Source organism: Acinonyx jubatus, chromosome C2 (assembly GCF_027475565.1).
Source record: "Acinonyx jubatus isolate Ajub_Pintada_27869175 chromosome C2, VMU_Ajub_asm_v1.0, whole genome shotgun sequence".
Taxonomy (NCBI): Eukaryota; Metazoa; Chordata; class Mammalia; order Carnivora; family Felidae; genus Acinonyx; species Acinonyx jubatus.
In genome coordinates this window covers 15,523,840-15,545,889 of record NC_069384.1, presented here as the reverse complement: position 1 = coordinate 15,545,889, position 22,050 = coordinate 15,523,840, and the positions used below count along the sequence as shown (strand labels likewise).

The window sequence follows — 22,050 nt, the reverse complement described above, 5'->3', positions numbered from 1 at the left end:
TAATAGGATAATAAAAATTGCCCCAAACAAACATAAGGAAGAAATAGTAGTTGCCAGGATCTTGGTTGTTAATGGCTGTTGTAGGAGCACAGTGGGCATGCCGTGAAGTTGGGCAGACGCTGGTTCCTCTCTCAGTGCTGGCACAATTTAGAAAATGTTACCTTGATGCAGTTGAAGCTGTGTGTAAATCATGTTCTTTTAAAAATAAATTGAAATGGTTTTCTTAATGCCTTAGGAAACTCATTCAAAAGAATAATTTTGTAATAAAGGTATTATTCCCAGCTTCTGTCCAATAAAGTCATTTCCACTTTTTTTTTTTTCTTAGATTGACTCAGAGTCATAGCAGACAGATGTATACTCCATTTCTCCATTCCCCATTAAAGTGGAATTACACTAAAAAGTGTTTTTATATATGGAGTCCATTTTCGATTCCTTTGTAGCCTGGAAGTTGACAATATCCTACCTGCATGGTAACGAACAAAATAGTGTGGTGAGGGAACTGTCTTGTTTCTCTCTCCTACCGTTTTTTTCTGTTGATCTTTTTACTGACTTGTTTGCCTCCAGGATTCCAAGGGGAAGTGTTTTTGGCTTAAGGAGGTCAACTCTTAGGGTCCCGCCGAAGAAATGGAGATATGCACCCACTCAGCTTCCTGTTGCTGGTGTCTTCATATTCCTAATGCCTTATTCCTTCCTTAAAGTGCGGAAGTCTGCTAAATCAGTGAAGAAAACTATCCATTAGAGAGTTTGTTGTAAAATATGTCTATAAAAGATTTATTAGTCTTTGAATAAATTTATGAGGTTATAATTATTAGGTTGTCATTTTGGAGTAAGTAAGATCAGTAATTTTAGTAAGATCAGTAATTTCATTAGTGTGTGTTTTGCACTTAAATACAATTTATTAAACATGTAAAGTGGTTATCAAATCTTGACCCAAGACACTTTTTATTTTCAAAGAATGTAACATTTTCTTATTTACTCTGTTTTATTCCCATCGTGGCTCAGAATTGTCCTCTAGATAGGATTTATCACTTAATTAGAAGGAGAGGAAAAAAACCCATTGGCTCTTTTAATCATTTTCCCCACATTAGTAGACTTTTGAAGTAGAAAAGCATTTTGCCCAGCTGAGTAGTGTCACCTGCCTTTATTCCCAGCTGTTATCCAGGGGAATCAAAGGAGATGATAGATAAGGCTGTCTGTAGCTCCTATACCTTGGCCTGCTTCATTGTCTCTTTGTGGTAAAGGAGTGTCGTAAGCACTGTTCAAACTCTGGATATAGTTCTTTGGGGTTTTAAAACCCGTGTTTTGCCTCTCCTGGCCTACCTGTTGTCATCGGCCTGGTTTGTTGTCTGTTTCCCTAGCCCGGGAGGGCCGGAACACCTTTTCCTCTCGGGAATGGGTAGGTAGCAGTGCTCACCCGTGGCAGAGGGACCCTGAGACCAGCTTCCCTGCCCTTGCTTCCCAGACCCTTGCCCTGCCCCTCCGCTGAGTTAACGGTGAACAGCTATCTGGTCTCTGGAGAGTAAAGAATAATTGTGTTTTTGAGTTTCAAGGCGCTCTGGTCTCTTATCTTCTTGTGCCTGCTGCTCCTCTCCCCAAACTTAAACACAAACACATATTCAACTTTTGGTGTGTGTAAATGGTAGGGTTGGTAAATTCATTTAAACGTTTGTGGTGTGCTTTTGTATTAGGTTTTGGGTTTACGTTTGATTTATGAAACAAATATTTATGCCTTTGTATGCCAGGAACTTCTGTAGACATTGGGAGTACAAAACGTTTCAGAAGTTACTGTCTAATAGAGAAACAAGCCATTACTATAGCATGTATTAATTGCTGTAATAGCAACGTGTAAAATGTGCCTTGGAACCATAGAATGTGGGAAACCTAAGTTTTAAGAAATCAGGAAAGTCTTAGGAATGTCATTGATGAATGCATGGTCAAGCAGAGGAAACAGCTTGTTTTGACCTCTCTTTTGAGAAGCTTAGCACTGAAGAAGAGTAGAGAAGAGGGATTTTAGTAGGGGGAAGTTGGATCAGGAAGAGTGTGTGTTTGTGTATGTATGTATTTAAAAATAAGGTCAGTGGGAAAAGGTTGGATCTGTCATTCTTTTGTGCTTAGCTAGTTCCTCTTACTGTTGCAAGATGGCTGCCACAAGTTCACGTGTCATGAGTCAGTGACTAAGTTCCTTGGGAGAGGACTATTTTTTTTTTCCTGGCATGTCTCTTATTAAGTAAAATCTTTCCCCAAAGTTCCGTAATAGATGCTGTCCTGACCCTCTCTTCTCTGTTCATGGGCCAGCATTTTGCTTAAGCCCTTACCTAAATGAGTCAGTGTCAAGGGCAATGAGACCATTGTGATTAGCTTAAATGTATGGTCATTCGTCTTCATTTGGGACTGGGATCCGCTTCCCCAGAAACACAAGACCTCAGGTAGAGAGTAGGTTTGTGAGCACAATCAGAGTTTGGTTAGAAAAGTAGGGGGTGGTCAACAGTGTCATGCCAGCCTGCTACTTACACCACCACTGTATAGAGACCCACCCTTCTGATTAGAAAGTGAAAATATGGGGTTTTTTGGGTTTGGAATTTTAGGTGACTTTTTCCCCCTTTACCTTCTATTTCCTAACATGATCAGGTCTTGCTTTTACAGTCAGGTTATATAAATGTTTTATTTAAAAATATTAAAAAATTGAAAATGCCCATTTTACCGAAAAAATGACCAATGGGAGGACTGTTTCAGTACTCAACGCTTCTAAAGTTCTCTGCCATTTCTTATATTTTGTAGCTTCTGATTGTATCCATACCAGGAGATTCCCTGTCTTAATCTGCAGGGCATACCCACCTGCAATGTCTGTGGCTCTCCCGAGCGGGAAGGCTAGCCTGGCTTGAATAGAATGGCTGATTCACTGACTTGGATGGGCAGGACTGTTGGGAACCCAACCTCTTAAATTACACCTACAGACAGGAGCATCGCATCCTCTCTACACACACCTTCCCCTGCTAGGAGAAAAAGTGGTCTTTTGGACTTGCAGAATAATGCCACTTTAAGTTTATACAGTAAGTGTCTAGCCTCCCAAACTTTGTAGAGCATGTTGATATGTTAAACGATTTTTATTCTTGTCATTCTTGTTGCTTTTTTTCAATCCCAGGTTTTGGTGCTGTGTATGCTATGTGAAAGGCAGACAAATAATATAAACACAAACAGTGTTGTAAATTCACAAAATAGCAGTTAATTGCTAATAATTTTTCCTATTTGATAAGAACTAAGCGGCTGTGATAGATGGTTAGGGTAGGTTTTCAAAATGGTATTACTTTTTTGGATAGAATTTAGAAAGACTAGGGGCACCTGGGTGGCTCAGTTGGTTAAGTGCCTGACTTTGGCTCAGGTCATGATCTCATGCCTCGTGGGTTCGAGCCCCATGTCGGGCTCTGTGCTGACAGCTCAGAGCCTGGAGCCTGCTTTGGTTTCTGTGTCTCCCTCTTTCTCTATCCCTCCCTCGCTTGCACTCTGTCTCTCAAAAATAAACATTAGAAAAAAATTAAAAAAAAAAAAAAGAATTTAGAAAGACTATACTGCCAAAAGAACTTTTGTCTCAGGTAAAAAGCAATAGTATTTATCTACTCCATGTTCCTTAAATAATATTTGCACTAAGAAATGTTTCAACTTTTTTCTTTTTTAACAGACCTCATATTTACTTATTTGACAAAATCTTGTAATAAATATATTTGGGAAAGTAGCTATGTGGGCTTAGGTGGAAAGGCTGTAGCTTGGAAATCCCCATTTAGAGATGGTAATGTTGACTGCCAAGTTAACTTAATAAATAACAAGAAAGGGATTTAAACATTTTAGTTTTAGCTATGTGTATTGAGATGCTGTAGCACTATGGTGGCTATCAGGGATTGGTGGATTAGGTTATTTTTAAATAAAGCATTTCAATTTAATACTTAAAAAAATTTCAGATCTGTGATTAATGCAATATTCTACTTGCTGCTATATAATTGCTTCCTTATTTAAAGGTATTCCTTGAAGTTTTTACTCTTAATTTTTTTTTCTTCTCTTTTGTTTTCTTTCCTTTTTTTTTTTTTTATCAGATTTATTATGAGTTGCAGCAAGATGATGTTTAAGGAAGGGTTGGGAATTTGAAGGCACTTTTTTGGTTGTCTTTTTTTCCTTCCAGTTACTTTGCGTACTATATGTATTAACTCTTAGACCTAGAGTCAATCTGACCTTGATCTAGTTTTAGGACTTTCACTTTCTCTAGGCAGTCAGAAGTAAATAATTTGGATCATGGTTATACTTTTTATAGTCGGAAAACAAAATGACGTATAAAGAATCTATAATACTTCATTTAAATGTAGGACATGGACACTTAATACTTTGTATGGAAAATAACTCTCCAAAGAAGACATCCAGATGGCCAACAGGCACACGAGAAGATGCTCAATGTCACTCCTCATCAGGGAAATACAAATCAAAACCACACTGAGATATCACTTCACGCCAGTCAGAGTGTTTAAAATGAACAAATCTGGAGACTATAGATGCTGGAGAGGATGTGGAGAAACGGGAACCCTCTTGCACTATTGGTGGGAATGCAGACTGGTGCAGCCACTCTGGAAAACTGTGGAGGTTCCTCAAAAAATTAAAAATAGATCTACTCTATGACCCAGCAATAGCACTGCTAGGAATTTACCCAAGGGATACAGGAGTGCTGATGCATAGGGGCACTTGTACCCCCCTGTTTATAGCAGCCCTTTCAACAATAGCCAAATTATGGAAAGAGCCTAAATGTCCATCAGCTGATGAATGGATAAAGAAATTGTGGTTTACATACACAATAGAATACTACTTGGCAATGAAAAATGAAATATGGCTTTTTGTAGCAACGTGGATGGAACTGGAGAGTGTTGTGCTAAGTGAAGTAAGTCATACAGAGAAAGATACCATATTTTCACTCTTATGTGGATCCTGAGAAACTTAATAGAAGACCATGGGGGAGGGGAAGGGAAAAAAAAAAAGAGAGGGAGGGAGCCAAACCATAAGAGACTCTTAAAAACTGAGAATAAACTGGGGGTTGATGGGGGGGTGGGAAGGAGGGGAAAGTGGGTGATGGGCATTGAGGAGGGCACCTGTTGGGATGAGCACTGGGTGTTGTATGGAAACCAATTTGACAATAAATTTCATATTAAAAAAAATAATAAAAAAATAACTTTGAGTGAAATATCTCCTAGCATTCTGTCCTTGAATTGTCCATACATAGTTGAGTATAAGTATAGACTTTGACTTAAGTTCAACATAGTTTAATGTCAGATCCCTTTTAATGACATGAGATTGTTTATGTAATCCAAGAAGTGTTAATCAGATATTAATTAACCAAATTTTGAGTAATAAAGGGAAGTTTGCTCTTCCTTGAATGCCCTTTTACTCTAACATTGTTCTCATCTCACATAGGATACTTGAGGCATTTCTCTCTGTTCCTTATTCTTCCATGCCTTTTCACTTTCACCTGCCCCCCGCCCCCCCTCAAAAAAAAAACCTGTGCACACCTGCCACTTAAGGACATGTATGTGAATTGAAATGTATTATTTGGATCTGGGGGCAGAGGACCCCTCCAACCTTTCAGTTATCCTCGCAGGGTTTTAGTTTCCACATCTGTAACAAGTGGGAAGTGGGTCATACTGGATGGATGTGTTCCTTTAATTAGAAATTCTTTAATTCTGTGAAACCAGCAATTATCTTGGGCGTACTTGTCCAGTTTTAATGTTTTCTCATGCTTAGTTATTTTGAGAGAGAGCAGGAGAGGGGCAGAGAGAGGGAGAGAGAGAATCCCAAGTAGGCTCCACGCTGTCAGCACAGAGCCCGACATGGGGCTCGAACTCATGAACCCTGAGATCGTGACCTGAGCCTAAATCAAGAGTTGGACGATTAACTGACTGAGCCACCCAGTTGTCCCTTAGAGTAAAGTAGCGTTGTTTTTCTCGTGGGAAACCTGAAGCGTGAAGTCCAGTACCTCACAGATCACATACTTCGTAATACTGGCTAAGCTCTAATTGTATCTCAGTGCTTCTGTTCTTTCCAATGTTATCCTGCTGGTAGTTGTTAAAATAACCTAAACTGGATTTTCTCTTGCATTTCATAATTCTGTGTGTTTGTTTCGCTCTTTAACCTTTTTAAAAGCCTTTGCAAGATGAAATAGATCAGGAGCTACCTACTTAAGTCAAATGGATGCACGCTTGCCCTTATTCAGATGGTTAGATCTGACTTGATGGATCCTTCCCCCTTATGTTCCTGTAACAGAGTTCTCTTTTTCCCCATTAAACCATCATTTTTAGAGTCTTATACAGTTTCATTTCTCCTTTCACGATTACTATGAAGATATCTGTGGAGGCTACCGTGTTTGAGAGTTGCCCATAAATTTCACACATAGTGATAAGCCAGTACCACTGATGATATTATAAAGGGGGAAAAGTAATTGACATTCTTAGAAATTGACTCCTTGGGTGCCTTCAAGGCAAGTGCAATAAATGTTAACTGCATTTTTAATGAAAGCACATTGTTTTGTTTATAGTTGTTGTCTGTTTTAACATTTTTCTGATTATAAAATAAAATGTATTTATGGTTCAGAATTTCAATGCAGAAACAAACAACAATTACCTAGATGTAACTGTTGTTAATATTTTGATATATCCTAACTAGAGGTGGGGGAACCAAGGTTTCTTCCGGACATTTAAATGTGAGATGCCTGTTAGACATATAATTAGTAATTTGAGCATATAGTTGAGTACATGAATATGAAGTTCAAGAGAGCTGTCAGAATTAGACCAAATATAATGTTGAGAGTGTACAGTAAGTCCATGAGTGATCCCATCCTTGCCTTGAGTTTGCATGAGTTCACCTAGGGAACATGTGCAAAGAAGAAGAGAGACCCGAGGACGAATTCCTGGACCGTCCAGCATTTAGAGTCTTGGAAGAGAAGGTTGATCCACCAAAGAAAATTGACAAGTGGCCGCCGGTGAGGTGGGAAATCAGGATTGTGGTATCCTGGAAACCAAGTGAAGAAAGGATTTCAGGGAAAGAATGGTCAACCTATTGAATGTTGATGAGAAGCTGTAGAAGGAGACTGAAAATCTGCCATTTAGCAGCATGGAGGTCATTGATCCTCACAAAGTGGTTTCCATGGAGTGGAGGGGGAAAGGCCTGGTTTTAGTGGGCTCAAGTGAATTTGGGAAGAGAAGGGACTGAAGATGGTATGGATATAAATGGCTCTTTTTGGAGTTCTGTTATAAAGGGGAGCAGAGAATTTTATTGTAGATGGAGGGTATGGGGAGAAGAGCCATTACAGTATTGTTTTGTGTGAAAATGGGAATGCTGCGTATTCATGTTTTCTTGGTGAGACTTTGCAGAAGTTTGTCAATTTTACTGGTCTTCTGAAAGCATCACCTCGTGGTTGAATTAATTCTACCAAAAGCAAATGCAAAATTTTATGATGTGAGTGGCTTTCTTGGTTAAATACGATAGATTTCATCAGATTTTGTAAGGCAGAGAACCAATGCCCTAGTGGTTTGGCAGTTCAACAACTTGTTTCTTTAGAAGATACCCTCACTTTTTTTTAAAGAATCTATTTGGAGTAGTATCGCTGTCAATATAAAATATTAAACAGTACGTATAACATTGTTCCAAGTGTTATATTGGGAATAAAGAAATCTTAACTATATTTCTTTACCCTCCCCGTTCCTGGTTTTGTCAAAATAATGTAAGATGTTAAAGGTTGATTTTTCTCTTTATCAAATTTCTTTTCTATTTGGAGAATCTTCAAAATATTTAAGACTCACAAAAGTTATCAACAATTTATACTTAACTAAACTTTAATATTTTTGTTTACTATTTAAATATCTTTTAATTTATGTTTGTTTTTAGTCTAGTACATGTTTTTGCTTTAAAAAATACAGAAAGATATAAAGCAACCCCATCTGTTGTGCATCATCCTACCTCTAATTTTGCTTCATAGATAATATTCATCTTTACTCATTTCTGCAATTTACTTTTTCTGTTGGTTACCTCTATATCTCTTTGATGGTTATACCTGAGTTTATGAACCTAAGACAATATCTGTTGACTTCCTTTTACCATGGACGTTGACCATCATCCCACTTATATTTATAATCTCTTTATTTCTGTTCTTGGTCACCTCTCCAACCCCAAAATTTGTTTTAATTTGGTCTCACTAAGGAACTATTTTTTTTTTTTTAAGTATCTTTTGACTCCACATTATAAATTGCATGGAAATACTAGCTTTCCTTTCAGTTCTGATTCCGTCTCCTAGCAGGTCAATTTTACTTGCATTTTGTCAAGATTGATAATGTCTGCATTCCATTTTATAACTGTAGTTAAGCCTTCTGTTATCTGTCTATTCTGAAAGTTGAAGACCAATGACCAATGTCCATATTATTATGCCCGTGTCAGTGTTGGGCACCTGAAAGCTGAGGAGTGTGCTCTTGTACTTCTTTGACTAGAGTTTCAGTGTGGCCTTGTGCCCCTCAAAAAACACTTCTAGCGTCAAATTCAGATAATGCTGACAATTATTGAGCACTCATTATGTGCCAGGCACTGTCGTGAAAACAGTTTAATATTATTATAATTAGTATAATATTATATTATTGTATACAATTAAAATTATTATTGTATATATACTTTCGTTTGATCCTCTCAACAGAAAGTACTATTCTCGTCCCTACTTTACCCCAAAACAGAGGGCATGTCGGAGGTGTAAAGTACCTTGCTCAGGGGGCCGAGTTGTCGTCATGCTATCAGCTGCTGATCTGTGCTGTCCACCCTGGTGGTCTCTGGAGCAGCTGGGTGCTGTGCTTGTGTGGTTCCGACAGTCTTTCGGTTTGAGGTGTGCTCTCTGATAACTGCCGTCTGCCCCTGATTGGGGGATCTCAGGATGTCCTGGGTGAATACTTCCAAAGTGGTATAGGAGTGAGGGCTTCCCTTGAAGGAGGCTGAGTGAGTTTGGGAATTTCACTCTTTGGGGGAATTTTGGGGTATTTTCACTCTTTGCTTATTTTCCTCTCTGAGTTTCTTGTAGGAGCCCTAAGTTAACTGGGAGGGTAACTTCTGCACCTCCTTTTCTGCCCATCAGTTGCTCATCTTAGAAACCCTACCGTTAAGGGGCACCTGGGTGGCTCAGTCGGTTGAGCGTCCGACTTCGGCTCAGGTCATGATCTCGCCGTCTGTGAGTTCAAGCCCCATGTCGGGCTCTGTGTTGACAGCTTGGAGCCTGGAGCCTGCTTCGGATTCTGTGTCTCCCTTTGTCTCTGTCATTCATCCATTCATTCTCTCTCTCTCTCAAAAATAAAAATTAAAAAACATCAGAACAGTGCTGAAAGAAGACTTAAGTAAATGGGGAGACTTGTCATGTTTGTACATGAGAAAACTCAATTTATATATTGGTTCTCTCCAGATTGGTATATGGATTCACTGCGGTCCTAATCAAAATTCTGCTGGCCTTTACAGCTCAATGATAAGAAAACGGCTCAGTTAAACATCAGCAGAAAAATTGAACAGATATTTCACAAAAGAAGATCTACAAATGGCCAATAAAGCACATAAAAAGATGCTCCACATCAGTAGCCATAAGGAAATGCAAATTAAAACCACAGTGAGATACTCCTGTACATTTATTAGGATAACTAAGATTAAAAAGACTGGCATTACCAAGAATTGCTGAGAATGTGGACCAACTGGAATTGTTATACACTGCTGGTAGCAATATAAAATGATACAATTGCTTTGGAAAACTGTTTAGCAATTTCTAAGAAGTTAAACATAAACCTACCATATCACTCAATTCTTCCGCTTCGTATTGATTTACCCAAGAGAAATGAAGTATATATGTCCATATGGATGTTCACAGAAGCTTTTCTACAATAATCCCAACCTGGAAGTTGTGTCTATCTTTGTTAGTTAAATGGATAAACAGTGATATAGCCATGCAATGGAATGTTATTTGGCAATAGAGAAACATCTGATGTATGCAATGTGATTGTCATTCAGCTGAATGAAAGAAACTGGAAACCAGAGGACATAATGTAGGATTCCATTTATATAAAAAATCATACAAAATGCATGGTAATCTGCACTGACATAAAGCAAATCATTGGTTACCTGGAGCCAGGGGAAAAGGGTAGGAGAGACCTCAAAGGGGAATGTGGAAATTTTTTTTTTAAGTGTTTATTTTTGAGAGTGGGTGAGCGAGTGTGTGTGTGAGGGGCGGAGAGCAAGGTGGACAGAGGGTCGGAAGCGGGCTCTGTGCTGACACCAGTGAGCCTGATGCTGGGCTGGAAGTCACAAACCGTGAGATCACCACCTGAACCAAAGTTGGACGCTTAACGAATTGAGTCACCCAGGTGCCCTGGCCTGTGGAATTTGAGTGATGAAATTTCTATATCTTTTTTTTTTTTTTAATTTCTTTATCTTGATTGTAGTGGTGGTTCCATGCACATACACAAGTGTTAGAACTCATTGAATCGTACTCTTCAGTGCAGTTCTATGTAGATCATACCTCAGTGTTGATATATAAATTAGTGACAAGTGCATGATAAAAAATACAGATTCAGTAAACTAGCTTTATTAGTATGGGCCAATTCTAGTTTCTAGTTCATATTTTCATAACATCTAGTTCAAGTGAGTTATAACAATCCTGTTAAGGATCAGGTAGCTGCCAAATATGGTAAGCAAATAAAAGACTTCATTGTTTCTTAAACTCAGTAAGAAGGTATAATCATGGAATCCGTTATTCTTGTTTTGCTTCTGGAGCTCAGGTTTCTTGTGTTCCTTCTTTTTTTTTCCTCCTTTATTCCCTTCCAAGCTATCTTTTTTAAAGATTTTTTTTTAAGTGTTTTTTACTTATTTTGAGAGAGAGAAAGAGCGAGCCTGAGCAGGGGAGGGGCAGAGAGAGAGGGAGAGAGAGAATCCTAAGCAGGCTCCATGGGGCTTGATCCTGGATCCCAGCAACTGTGAGTTATGACCTGAGCTGAAATCAAGAGTCGACCTTAAGTGAGCCACCCAGGTGCTCCTCCCTTCCAAGCTGTCTTAATCTTATTACCCGGAATTATCAAAGTTGGATTTACTGACTTGGGAAGTAAAAAATCTTTCGTTTCTGACCTCTTAGTTGGTGAATCTGTAAGGACCTTCTTCAGACTTCTCTAACCATTCATACTTCTCCCTTCTATGTACAACTTTGGCTTCATCTTTTCAGATATGGAATTAGACCAAGTAAATAAAATATCCATGATTAAATGGATAATTTTTGATATCAGGAAAAGTAAAAAAGTCCAACTTTCCCTGTATGGAAACAGGGAGTGAACCATGAACTGCAAAAATTGTAGTGATTCACTCACCTTCTCCATTCCCCACACCTCCTTTAAAAAAAGACTGTGGCATCTTCAGTTACATAGTTTTAACATCGATTTCCAGGTCATTTTCTCATGTATCACTGTACAATCCTTTACAAAACAGTGTCCTTGTTTTTGGTGCTGCTGTAAGGTCTCCTACTTAATTCAAATTTTTGTTTTTTCTGCTTTCATTCAGCTTTTTTTTCCCCGATATATATTTATTCATGTACCTTATCTAGTCATACTTAGGAGTTTTTCATAAGGCTGAGGGAAATGGATTTAGAAAATGTGATTGGGGTGCCTGAGTGGCTCGGTCAGTTAAACGTCCAACTTTAGCTCTCAAGTCATGATCTCACGGTTCACAAGTTCAAGCCCTGCATTGGGCTCTGCACTGACAGCACAGATTCTCCATCCCCATCTGTCTCTGCCCCTGCCCCACTTGTGCGTGCTCGCTCGCTCTAAAAAATAAATAAACATTAAAAAAATTTTTTAAATGTGATGATTAGATATGATGATTAAGCAAGCATGATATTTAAGATCTGTAAAAAGCTAAAGAAAATAGCAAATCTTGGTCACTGAGTTATTTATTCTTCCTGGCTCTTCCTGGCAGGTGAGGTGTTATAATGTTATGTGTAAAGTTATGTATGTATATATTTTATATTATATATAAAAAAGCCCTGAAAGGAAAGACTGAGAACTAAAGGTGCACACACACGATACTGTTGGGTCTTTGCCACCCACTTGACCAACAGAAGATAAGGTGTGCCTGATTCAGAAGAACACTCGAACTCTGGGTATCTTGGGTAAATTCTAACAGAAACTGGCTTAGGACAGCTTGAAGCTTAGGAGGGAGCCAAGAAGGCAGCCTAAGAGGAATTTGCCTGTCTTCTGAGCCATTGAAGACCCTGACCTGAAACTGAGTGAGGCAAAGGTAATTGACAGGGTGATAGATTGGTGGCAGGCAGAGCAGTAAGGAGGAAAAGGTAGAAATTCCAGATGGCCACTAGAGCAGGGGGAGGAGGTCCTAAGGAATTCTTCCAGGCTGCAGAGAGAGTATTGCTTTTATGCAAAGGACAACTCAGTTGCCCTTTGTGCTATATTGACTGTCCAAGGTTACTAATCGCTTTTGTGCCCAACCACACACACACACACACACACACACACACACACACACAGTTCTGTTAGGTATATTTTGGATATAACAGAACTATTTTAGAAATAATTGTTCTCATTAATTGAATATTATGGTTAAATGAGACCGGAAAGTAGTTTTTGTTTGGAGACTTACTGCAAGTAAATACCTTCACGAATGTTCACACCCCTGTGTCAATTGATTATACTGATCATTGTCATCTTTTTTGCCCCAAGGCATCATTTTCATTGTGAACATAGGTAGGTCATGTTCTTGAATGTAGGGACTGCCTTTTATTTGTGTTTTGATGGCACTGAACCTGTTGGGTAGCTCAGGTGTATACTTGTAGAAATGACATTCACCGTTGTTCAGTGAAAATCACGAATGTTTGGATAATAGTCTTTTTCTTTTAAGTGAATCCTTGGTGTGAGATTATTTTGTGTGCCCTTCTATGTTGATAATTAAAGGGGCACCTGGGTGGTTCAGTTGGTTAAGCGTCTGACTTCAGCTCAGGTCACAATCTCACAGTTCATGGGTTCAAGCCCTGCGTCGGGCTCTGTGCTGACAGCTCAGAGTCTGGAGCCTACTTCGGAATCTCTGTCTCCCTCTCTCCTCCCCCACTAGCTTGCTCTCTCGCTCTGTCTCAAAAATAAACATTAAAAAAAAACACAGCAGAGTTCTGAGACTTAAGGGAAATAAAATTCCAGCTCTTGTATGTGTGGAACTTCATCCTCCTACAGTTACCTTCTGTATTTCTGTTAGGAAGCACTGCATTGTACTTGGCCCATGATCAGATATTCATTCTTAGGTTTTTAAAAGTTTGTTTTAAGTTTTTTTTTTAAGTAAATTACCCTTAAAGTTCTTAAAATGTGATACAGCCATAGCATTTTATTTATTTTCTTTATTGTTTTGAAAGCAAAAACATCCAGTGGTAACTGTATTAAAATGTAAATTATGTATTGAGCAGAGAGCAGAAGGTATTTCCAAATCGAAGTACAGGAAGCTTTAAAATGCTTGTTCATCCTTTATCAGCATTACTGAATGAATCAGCAAATTGCTAAGGTCAGCAAGCCTTTATTTTGAATGATAACAATAGCATATATTTCCAAGAATATAGAAAAATTCAGATGTAACATAGGAATCTAAATTTGGTGTTAACCAACTAACAGAATTTTAGGTCTGGAAGGTTCCCTGGGGGGTGTTTATGTCTTACCTTGTAGGTTTGAGAAGTGTTAGGTCACTGACAAATGTTAGAAGTATGTGTGACACTTTTACCTGATTTAGTCATTATGTTATTGGGTGCAGATGGATTACTGACCACTTGGATGGTTTTCAGAATTAGGAAAATTGATTTTTCAGAATAACTGTGTCTAGTACCCCATACTAATGAGACCAAGGTCATGGTGTCTGTGCATACAAGTCCATTGTATTGGCTGTGTTTATAGTTGCCAAGCCTTGCTCTTCTCTGGCCAGTTGTCTTGTAGACACATTTCCAGCTCCCAGAGGTGGAGGCTCCCTTTTGCTCCTCCTGATTCTGGAAAAGCTAACCAAGGACTTTTCTCTGAGTGCTTGGCTCAGTGGCATTGTTTTCATATATACTAGTATAGCTGATTGCACTGTGTTTGGAGGAAAATGTAGATGATCTAGGTTTTGGATTTGTAGTAAATACATGAAGTCATTCATTCAGAAGCAAGTTCCTGCATTGAGTCAGGTACGGTTATGTTATGTGCTTGAATTAGGGCAGAAAACAAGTCAGACGAGGTTTTGACATTTAAGCTGAGACCTAAAAGGTGAGGAGTTAGCCAGCTAAGGAGTAGGAAAAGTGCAGGGGGCGGGCACAGCATGCTCAGAGGCCCTGAGGTTGGAAGGAGCTTCGTGCCTTATGCTGGAAGGAAGGAGGGTGAGGCTGGAGAACAGCAAAAGAGGGAGACAAAGGCTTAAGATAAGGTTGTATTAGTAGGGTAAGGTCTGGAGGACAGGCTAAGGATTTAGAGTTGATCGCAAGAAACTGGGAAGACATTGTAGAGTTTTGGCAAGGAAGAAGTCACTTTGTGCGAGAGTATAAATTGAAGGGGATCTAGAGGGGCTTGAGGGGATGCAGATTTTGTTGTTGTTATTACTAAGAGCAGTTGGTACTTGACTATTTGTTTACTATGGGCCAGGCACTCTGCTAAGCCCTTTACCCTCACTGTCCATGTAAACCTCATGACAACCCAGTGAGGTGCTGCTGCTGTACGTGTTTTACAGTTGGGGAAACTAAGACCCAGCAAGGTTGAGCAGCTTGCCCAGAGGTCACATGGCTAGTAAATGCCAGAGCTGGGATTTGAACCCCGACAGTGTGTGATTTTAGACTCTGTGTGTTAGCCACTGGACATGTGTTTCCCATACGTGAGATGATGGTCTGTTAGTGGTTCTTGGACTTGAGTGGATCACGACTGGAGTTTTTCTTTTTAATAGAACAGAGTAGAAATTAGAGTACTTTGCACTAGTAAGGATAAAATGCTGATGTCTGAAACTTTATTTCGCTTTTTATTTTATATACCTGTATTTGCACATACGTGCATTTGTAAGCTACTATAGAAGGCTGGGCGGCATTTGTCAAGACGAGAGCCAGCGGTGGCTTGGACTGGCATTATGGCAGCGCAGATGAAGAGAAGCGGGTTTCAGTGTTCAGAGGTACCAGGTCTCGGTAAGAGATTGGATAGAGGGGCTGACGGAGGTGTCAGGGTGAGTTTCAGGGTTCTGGTGGGAGCAAGAGCAGTCGTGGCGTGCGTGTGCCCAGTCCGCGCTAGTGAGACCCTTCTTAGAGGGGTCTCCCTGAGTGGCTGTTGTACTTCCTGGTTCTCTGGCTTCTCGTGGCTGCAGCTGGCGGGGCTTGGGGTTGGCCTAGCACCCAAATCTGCATCTCACGGCCAATCTGTAAGCTGGCTGTGAACTTAGGAAGTGATCTGTCACCCCACACGGCCTAAACAGGAGGGTTAAGCCAAGAATCAATTCTTCGTGGAATTTGAGGTGAGGAGTGAGGGTCACACAGACACACACGTGGGCTGACGGCAGCTCCAGAGTGAAGGTATGGAACCTGTTTCTGCCGTAGTTTCCTTGGGAGCCAGAGAACATTTAGGTTGCAAGGCTGCAGTGTTAAACAGTCCAGAGTCCTCTTTTTGAAGTTCAAGTCCAGTTCATTTGCTCCTGGCTTTCTGGGAAAGCCCTTTTCCCTATTCTCACGCACAGTCTTTTAGTAATACCTGGCCTGGCTCCCCACAGGACCGCAGTGACTTTCTGTAGTGTGTGTTTCAGCAGATACTAACTGGAGACAGATATGGAATAGTCAGGTGCTTGCTATGGATCCGCGTTCTTTATCTGATTGGTCTTTTGACCGTGGTCGAGATACTTCTCCCTGAGCCTCAGTTTCCTCATCTGTACGGTTGGGACGATACAGGAGCATCCATGTCAGAGGGCTGTGGTGAGGGGTAGATGAAGTAAACTGTGTCAGCACCTCAGCCCGGTGCCTGGTGCAGAATGAGAGCGTAACAAATACTTGCCGTTAGTTGTTAACTGTTTCTAGGACAGTTTCTCAAGAGACTTAAACATATTTATGAACAAAGTCTAATGGGAAGAAGCCAGCATAAAGACAGAGTTTGGACCTAAGTGAGAGAGGGTGTTAAGAGAAGGGACTGGATTCCAGAGAGGCAAGGATGGTATGAGGTCAAGGGCAGACTTTAAAGGGGTTGTTTTCAGCAGGAGAAGGGAGCCTGTGGAGGTGGGTGGGAGGGTAATATTTTCTGAGATTGTATCCCAGTTATAGTTGTCTGCTGGGAGAGACACTAACTGAAGAGAGAAGTGGCTACTTGGGAGGTTCTTGGGGACAACGGAACATTGGGGCACACAAAAGAATGGATAAGCCGCGCTAAGACCCTGAAATTGCACACCATTAATTTATAGTGACAACAGCCTACGTGTTTTTACAGTTTTGTCTGGCTGTGCTGTGTTCGGCAGAATGACGAGATGTAAAAGTAAGATTAGTCTAGTTTTAAGGGTTTGCAAGGCAGATGCCAGGAAAGAATAAAGAGGCTGGGGACTTAGGTGCAGGGATGTGGTGAGGCAAACTTGAGTCCAGCTTGGCTGGGGAAGTTGTACAGAGAAGGTGGAGTGGTCTGTAACACACACACACACACACACACACACACGGTGCATAGTTCCTTTGATAGTTCTTCCTTGCTATTCTTAACAGTAATTCCCTTGTGTTGATAACTGAAATATTAAGACCAATTGCTAAAGGGAATATACTACTCTTTCAAATGGGCACAACCCAAAAGTCGAGTTAGTTCTAGTACGTAATTTTGAAGTTGCCATGATTTTATGTGGTATGCCAAATCAGTAAATGATAGGTTGTGATCCTTAACCTTGGGTAGAGTTTAACCACATAATGGGACATTTCATTTTCATGGACTACTTCTGAGGAACTTCCCATTTTAGCTAAATTGAGACACATAAGTAGACACATAAGTAGATAGACATAAGTAGAATAGAATTTATAGATGGCATTTCATGTGTTTGTGACTAGAACAGCCTGTCTCTGAGGCAGAAGTCACCTGTGATCTGGGCCTGGTGTGTCTGACCTTTGGTAGTTCTCATTTGTCCTTTTGTTTTTGTTTGTGGAGTAGAGCGAATCTGGAAACAATAACGTTTATTCAGTCACTGAACTTTTGAGGACCTTGTTGTCTCAGGCAGTGAGTGAGTTCAGAAGGACAAAAAGCGAACGACAGGGATGATATGATGCCTGTGAGGAGCTTCTCAGCCTGATCACGCCACAGTGGGGTCCACACACACACACCTTGGGGGTACTCACCACTGGCCACTGGTGGCTGGAAGAAAATACTAGAACTCTTCTAATCTGACTTTCAGTCTCTGTGTGTTTTATAACATGTAGTATATAAGAACAGTCGTACATGACTGAAATAGGTAGACATACGTCTGTTGTGGCTCTCCTTTTTTGCTTGTAATGTGTACATGATCGAAAATTGTTTGGCGGTTATTATATGTTGGTGTGTATTTTAAATATATATACATTTTTGATAACTTATGTTTGAACATTTGGGGAAAAGAGTTTCTATGTATGGTAAACCATGTTCTTAATGACGATGTAGTTGTACTTACTGCCCGTATTTTGTAGTGTAAAGTAGGACTTGTTATATAAAAAGGACTTGTTAAGATCTGGCTCGACAAATTTGTCTTTTTCTCAAGTCATTTTCTTCTTTATGTTGGAGGAACTTTACCTTATGTACCATGTGTCCCTTGTTACAAAGCACTAAAGGCTCCTACCAGCTGTCAAATGTTGGGGAACGGAGCATGGAGAATGGTGGAAGGCCACATGCCTGGTCCCGTCAGTCCCATCCCAAAGGGTGACCTCTGGTGAACTATACACACACACACGCCCATTGGCATCATAAAACAACAGGATTGGGATGCCACCCAGAAATTTCCTGGACCCAGTCTGTTTGCTCATTGTAGGTGTTTTCTCAATGTGAAATGTCTCACTTTCAGAGAGCTATGAAATCGTTGGTTCAAAGAGTTCTTCCCTCCCTCATCCTGAGAACCCTTTTTCCTAAAATGAGAAAAACTAACTAAAAACTGCCGTGAAGAACCTATTTTAAATGCAATAAATTGAATAAATGTATCTAGGTTCTCTAGAGACTTTTGTTTTCATTTTTATTTTTGCGATGGCTTTTTTAATTTATATTTGACACTGTCATTAAAAGAAATATTTTTAGGGGCTCCTGGGTGGCCCAGTCAGTTAAGCATCCTACTCTTGATTTCGGCTCAGGTCATGATTTCACAGTTCGCAAGTTTGAGCCCCATTTCAGACTCTGCACTGACCATGTGGGGCCTGCTTGGGATTCTCTCTCCCTCTCTCTCTGCCCTCTGCCCCCACTCTCTCAAAACAAAACAAAACAAAAAAAAACACAAAAAAACTTAAAAAAATATTTTTAACAAGATTTTATTTAAGTGAGGTCTTACATGTGTTTCTGCAGGTTTGATGACGACGAGAAGCATGCTTTCACTGGCCTTCCCGACCCCATTTGTTATGCAGAATGTCTCTGAGTGAGAACGCGGTGTTTGCCTATGAATCTTCGGTGCACAGCACCAACGTCCTGCTTGGCCTCAACGACCAGCGGAAGAAGGACGTGCTGTGCGACGTCACCGTCCTCGTGGAGGGCCAGCGCTACCGGGCCCACCGGTCTGTGCTGGCGGCATGCAGCAGCTACTTCCACTCGAGAATCGTTGGCCAGGCCGATGCAGAGCTTAGCATCACTCTGCCGGAAGAGGTGGGAGAGAGGTCCATGCTTCTGGAGGCTACCCTGGTTTTCATTGAATTGAATCTAATTAAATCTCTTTCCGTAGACTTTATTTTTACCTTTACCTTTATAAAAGGTAACGTGATAAAGTTAAAAATAGAACAGTCTCCCTTCTTGTCCTGGGGAGCTCATTTCTGTAACTTTTTTCCTAGAAATTATGATGACATGTCATACATAGAATTGTTAGTTTTGGGTGTCAGTTAACAATATTTATTGAGCAGTTGAATAACTTGACCCACTGTTATGTGACTTTTTGAGAAAATGACCAAAGCAGGGAGGGCACAGCCAACGGGTTGGGCATTGGGAGAGGTCATGCTCCGAGCGGCCACGCTGTGTCTCATTCTCTCCTTTTGGACCTTTTCCTGTGATGAGAAACTGAGTGGGTTTAGGGTTCGAGAAATCATCCATCTTAATAAGACAGGGCCTCATGGAAAGTAGGAAAACACCCCATCAGTGTTCTCTTTCCTCTTTTTTCTTTCTTGAGACTGTGCATTGGTAGAAAAAAATTGATTTGGTCTCACAATTATAGAGCCTGCTTTTACCTGTCTCTTTCCCACCAGCCTGTTGCAGGGCTCAGGCATCTAAACATTTCTGTCCTTGTTATATCCTGACTCCAAGAGCCCTTTCACAGGACCGGGAGGTGCTGGTTACACTGAACTCTTATTAGAATTGTTTGCTTTTTTTTTTTTTTTTTTTTAATTTATTCATTTTGAGAGAGAGAGAACCAGCGGGGGAGGAGCAGAGAGAGAGGAGGACAGAGGATCTGAAGTGGGCTCCACACTGACAGCAGCTAGCCTGATGTGGGGCTTGAACTCATGAAGCATGAGATCGTGACCTGAGCCTAGATTGGACGCTTAAGTGAGACACCCAGGTGCCCCTAGAATAGCTGGCTTTTAGGTAGTTAGTAACTGCAGCTAGAAGAGCGTGGAGCCTTTAAAGTTAAGAGGCGTTTGGAGAAAGTATGTAGAGCTTGTTTATGGCAGGTCGGTGTGGGCTGCTCTGTGACGGGTACTAAGTCTACAGTTTAGCTTATCCCAGCATCCATACTTCCATGAACTTGTATCAACAGTTTGGAGCATCAACAGTTTGTCAGTTCTGTGGCAGAGGTCAGCACGAATAACACAATGCCAATGAAATGATAAGGGCCAACTATGGGTTAGCATTGGTTTTAAAAATTAGCAACACATCCCATAATGGCAGTGTTTGATGTCTTCACCTCATGTGAGTCAGACCATAATTCATGTGTCATTAAGCGTGAAATCTATGAAGTGGAGGGTGCAGGTCCAACGAATGAGGTGTGATAAGCATGCTTTTCCAGACTCCTAATTAGCATTACATTTTCTAGAAGGATGTTTTTACTTACCAAATTAAAATGCCCATTTTATAATGATCACAAGTAAGTTCTTCATGTCTCTATTCCCCTTCTACTTTTATTTATCCACTAGACCACTTTCAAGTGATGCATTTGTTTTTATTTTGTATGTTAACAGGTGACAGTTAAAGGATTTGAACCTTTAATTCAGTTTGCCTACACTGCCAAACTGATTTTAAGTAAGGACAATGTGGATGAAGTGTGCAAGTGTGTGGAATTTTTAGGTGTACGTGATATTGAGGAATCCTGCTTTCAGTTTCTCAAATTTAAGTTTTTGGACTCCACTGCAGACCAGCAAGAATGCCTAAGAAAAAAATGCATCCCATCACACTGTCAGAAAGCAGACCTTAAGTTTTCACTGTTGGACCAGAGGGATTTAGAAATTGATGATGTGGAGGAATTTTTGGAAAATAAAAATGTCCAGACTCCTCAATGGAAACTGCATAGGTATCAAGGAAATGCAAAAGTATCATCTCCTCTCCAGGATAGTGCCAGTCAAACCTGTGAATCCATGTGCTTAGAAAAGGATGCTGCTCTGGCTTTGCCATCTCTATGTCCCAAGTACAGAAAATTCCAGAAAGCATTTGGAACTGACAGAGTCCGTAGTGCGGAATCCAGTGTCAAAGATGTTCATGCTTCTGCCCAGCCAAATGAGACTCCTGAAAATGAATGTCTGGGAGGAATCCAGGACTGTGCAGATCTGCAGGTGATTTTAAAATGTGAAGAAGGTAAATTAGCAATGGAACATGAAGAAACCAAGAAGAAAGATCCTGCTCCTCAGTGCCCATCAGAAAAGCCAGAAATGACTCCTTTCCCCCACAATTCTTCTGCAGCCCCTCACGGGCTCTATTCTCTGTCTCTTTTACACACCTACGACCAATACGGTGACGGTGACGTAAGTTTTGCTGGAATGCAAAACACAGCAGTGTTAACAGAAAAGCCTTTGTCAGGTACAGATGTTCGGGAAGAGAAAACGTTTGGTGAAAGTCAGGATTTACATTTGAAGTCTGACTCTGGCCCCAGGGAAGATGGTAGCCTTGCCTCCAGCGATCGGAGTAGTGTGGAACGGGAAGTGGCAGAACACCTAGCAAAAGGCTTCTGGAGCGACATTTGTAGCACGGACTCTCCTTGCCAGATGCAGTTATCACCTGCGGTGGCCAAAGATGGTTCAGAACAGATCTACTCCCAGAAACGGTCTGAGTGTCCCTGGTTAGGTATCAGGATCAGCGAGAGCCCGGAACCGGGTCAGAGGACTTTTACAACGTTAAGTTCTGTCAACTGCCCTTTTATAAGTACTCTGAGTACCGAAGGCTGTTCTAGCAGCTTGGAAATTGGAAACGATGAGTATGTTTCCGAACCCCAGCAGGAACCTTGCCCGTATGCTTGTGTGATTAGCCTGGGAGATGACTCTGAGACGGATACTGAAGGTGACAGCGAACCCTGTTCGGCCAGAGAGCAAGAATGTGAGGTGAGGGGAAAACGTGTGTGTTGCTGAGTCCTTGTTTGACCACTTAATCGGGATTTACTCTGGGTCGGCTCCTGTCGCACCTTTAGAGATGATATGCGCAGGCTCAGGGAGGGAGGGGGAAATCCAGAGACAGTTCTAAAACTGTGTGATCAGTACCAAAAGAGTGTGACGGAGTTTGAAGGACTTCTGTGTTCATATGTTTCAAGCGGGTGTATTTATTTTTGTCATGGAGTGTATTCACACATTGGCTGTTTAAATCAAATGCCCTGTCCCAAAAGGTAAAAAAAAAAAAAAAGAATCTGTGATCGTTCCGTGGTAACTCCTGGAAAAAT

General features: G+C 40.8%; 1 protein-coding gene across 4 annotated transcripts in view; it reads left to right on the top strand.

The window, feature by feature from the left end:
* Nucleotides 1-22,050, top strand: part of BACH1 (BTB domain and CNC homolog 1) — a 43,694-nt gene that overhangs the window by 5,680 nt on the left and 15,964 nt on the right. For all 4 annotated transcript variants that reach the window (XM_027041748.2, XM_015076814.3, XM_027041751.2 and 1 more), the window contains exons 2-3: nucleotides 18,555-18,848; nucleotides 20,369-21,718. In XM_027041748.2, coding sequence (XP_026897549.1) covers nucleotides 18,615-18,848; nucleotides 20,369-21,718 — 1,584 coding nt within the window. In that variant the 5' untranslated portion in view covers nucleotides 18,555-18,614. The remainder of the gene's footprint in view (nucleotides 1-18,554; nucleotides 18,849-20,368; nucleotides 21,719-22,050) is intronic.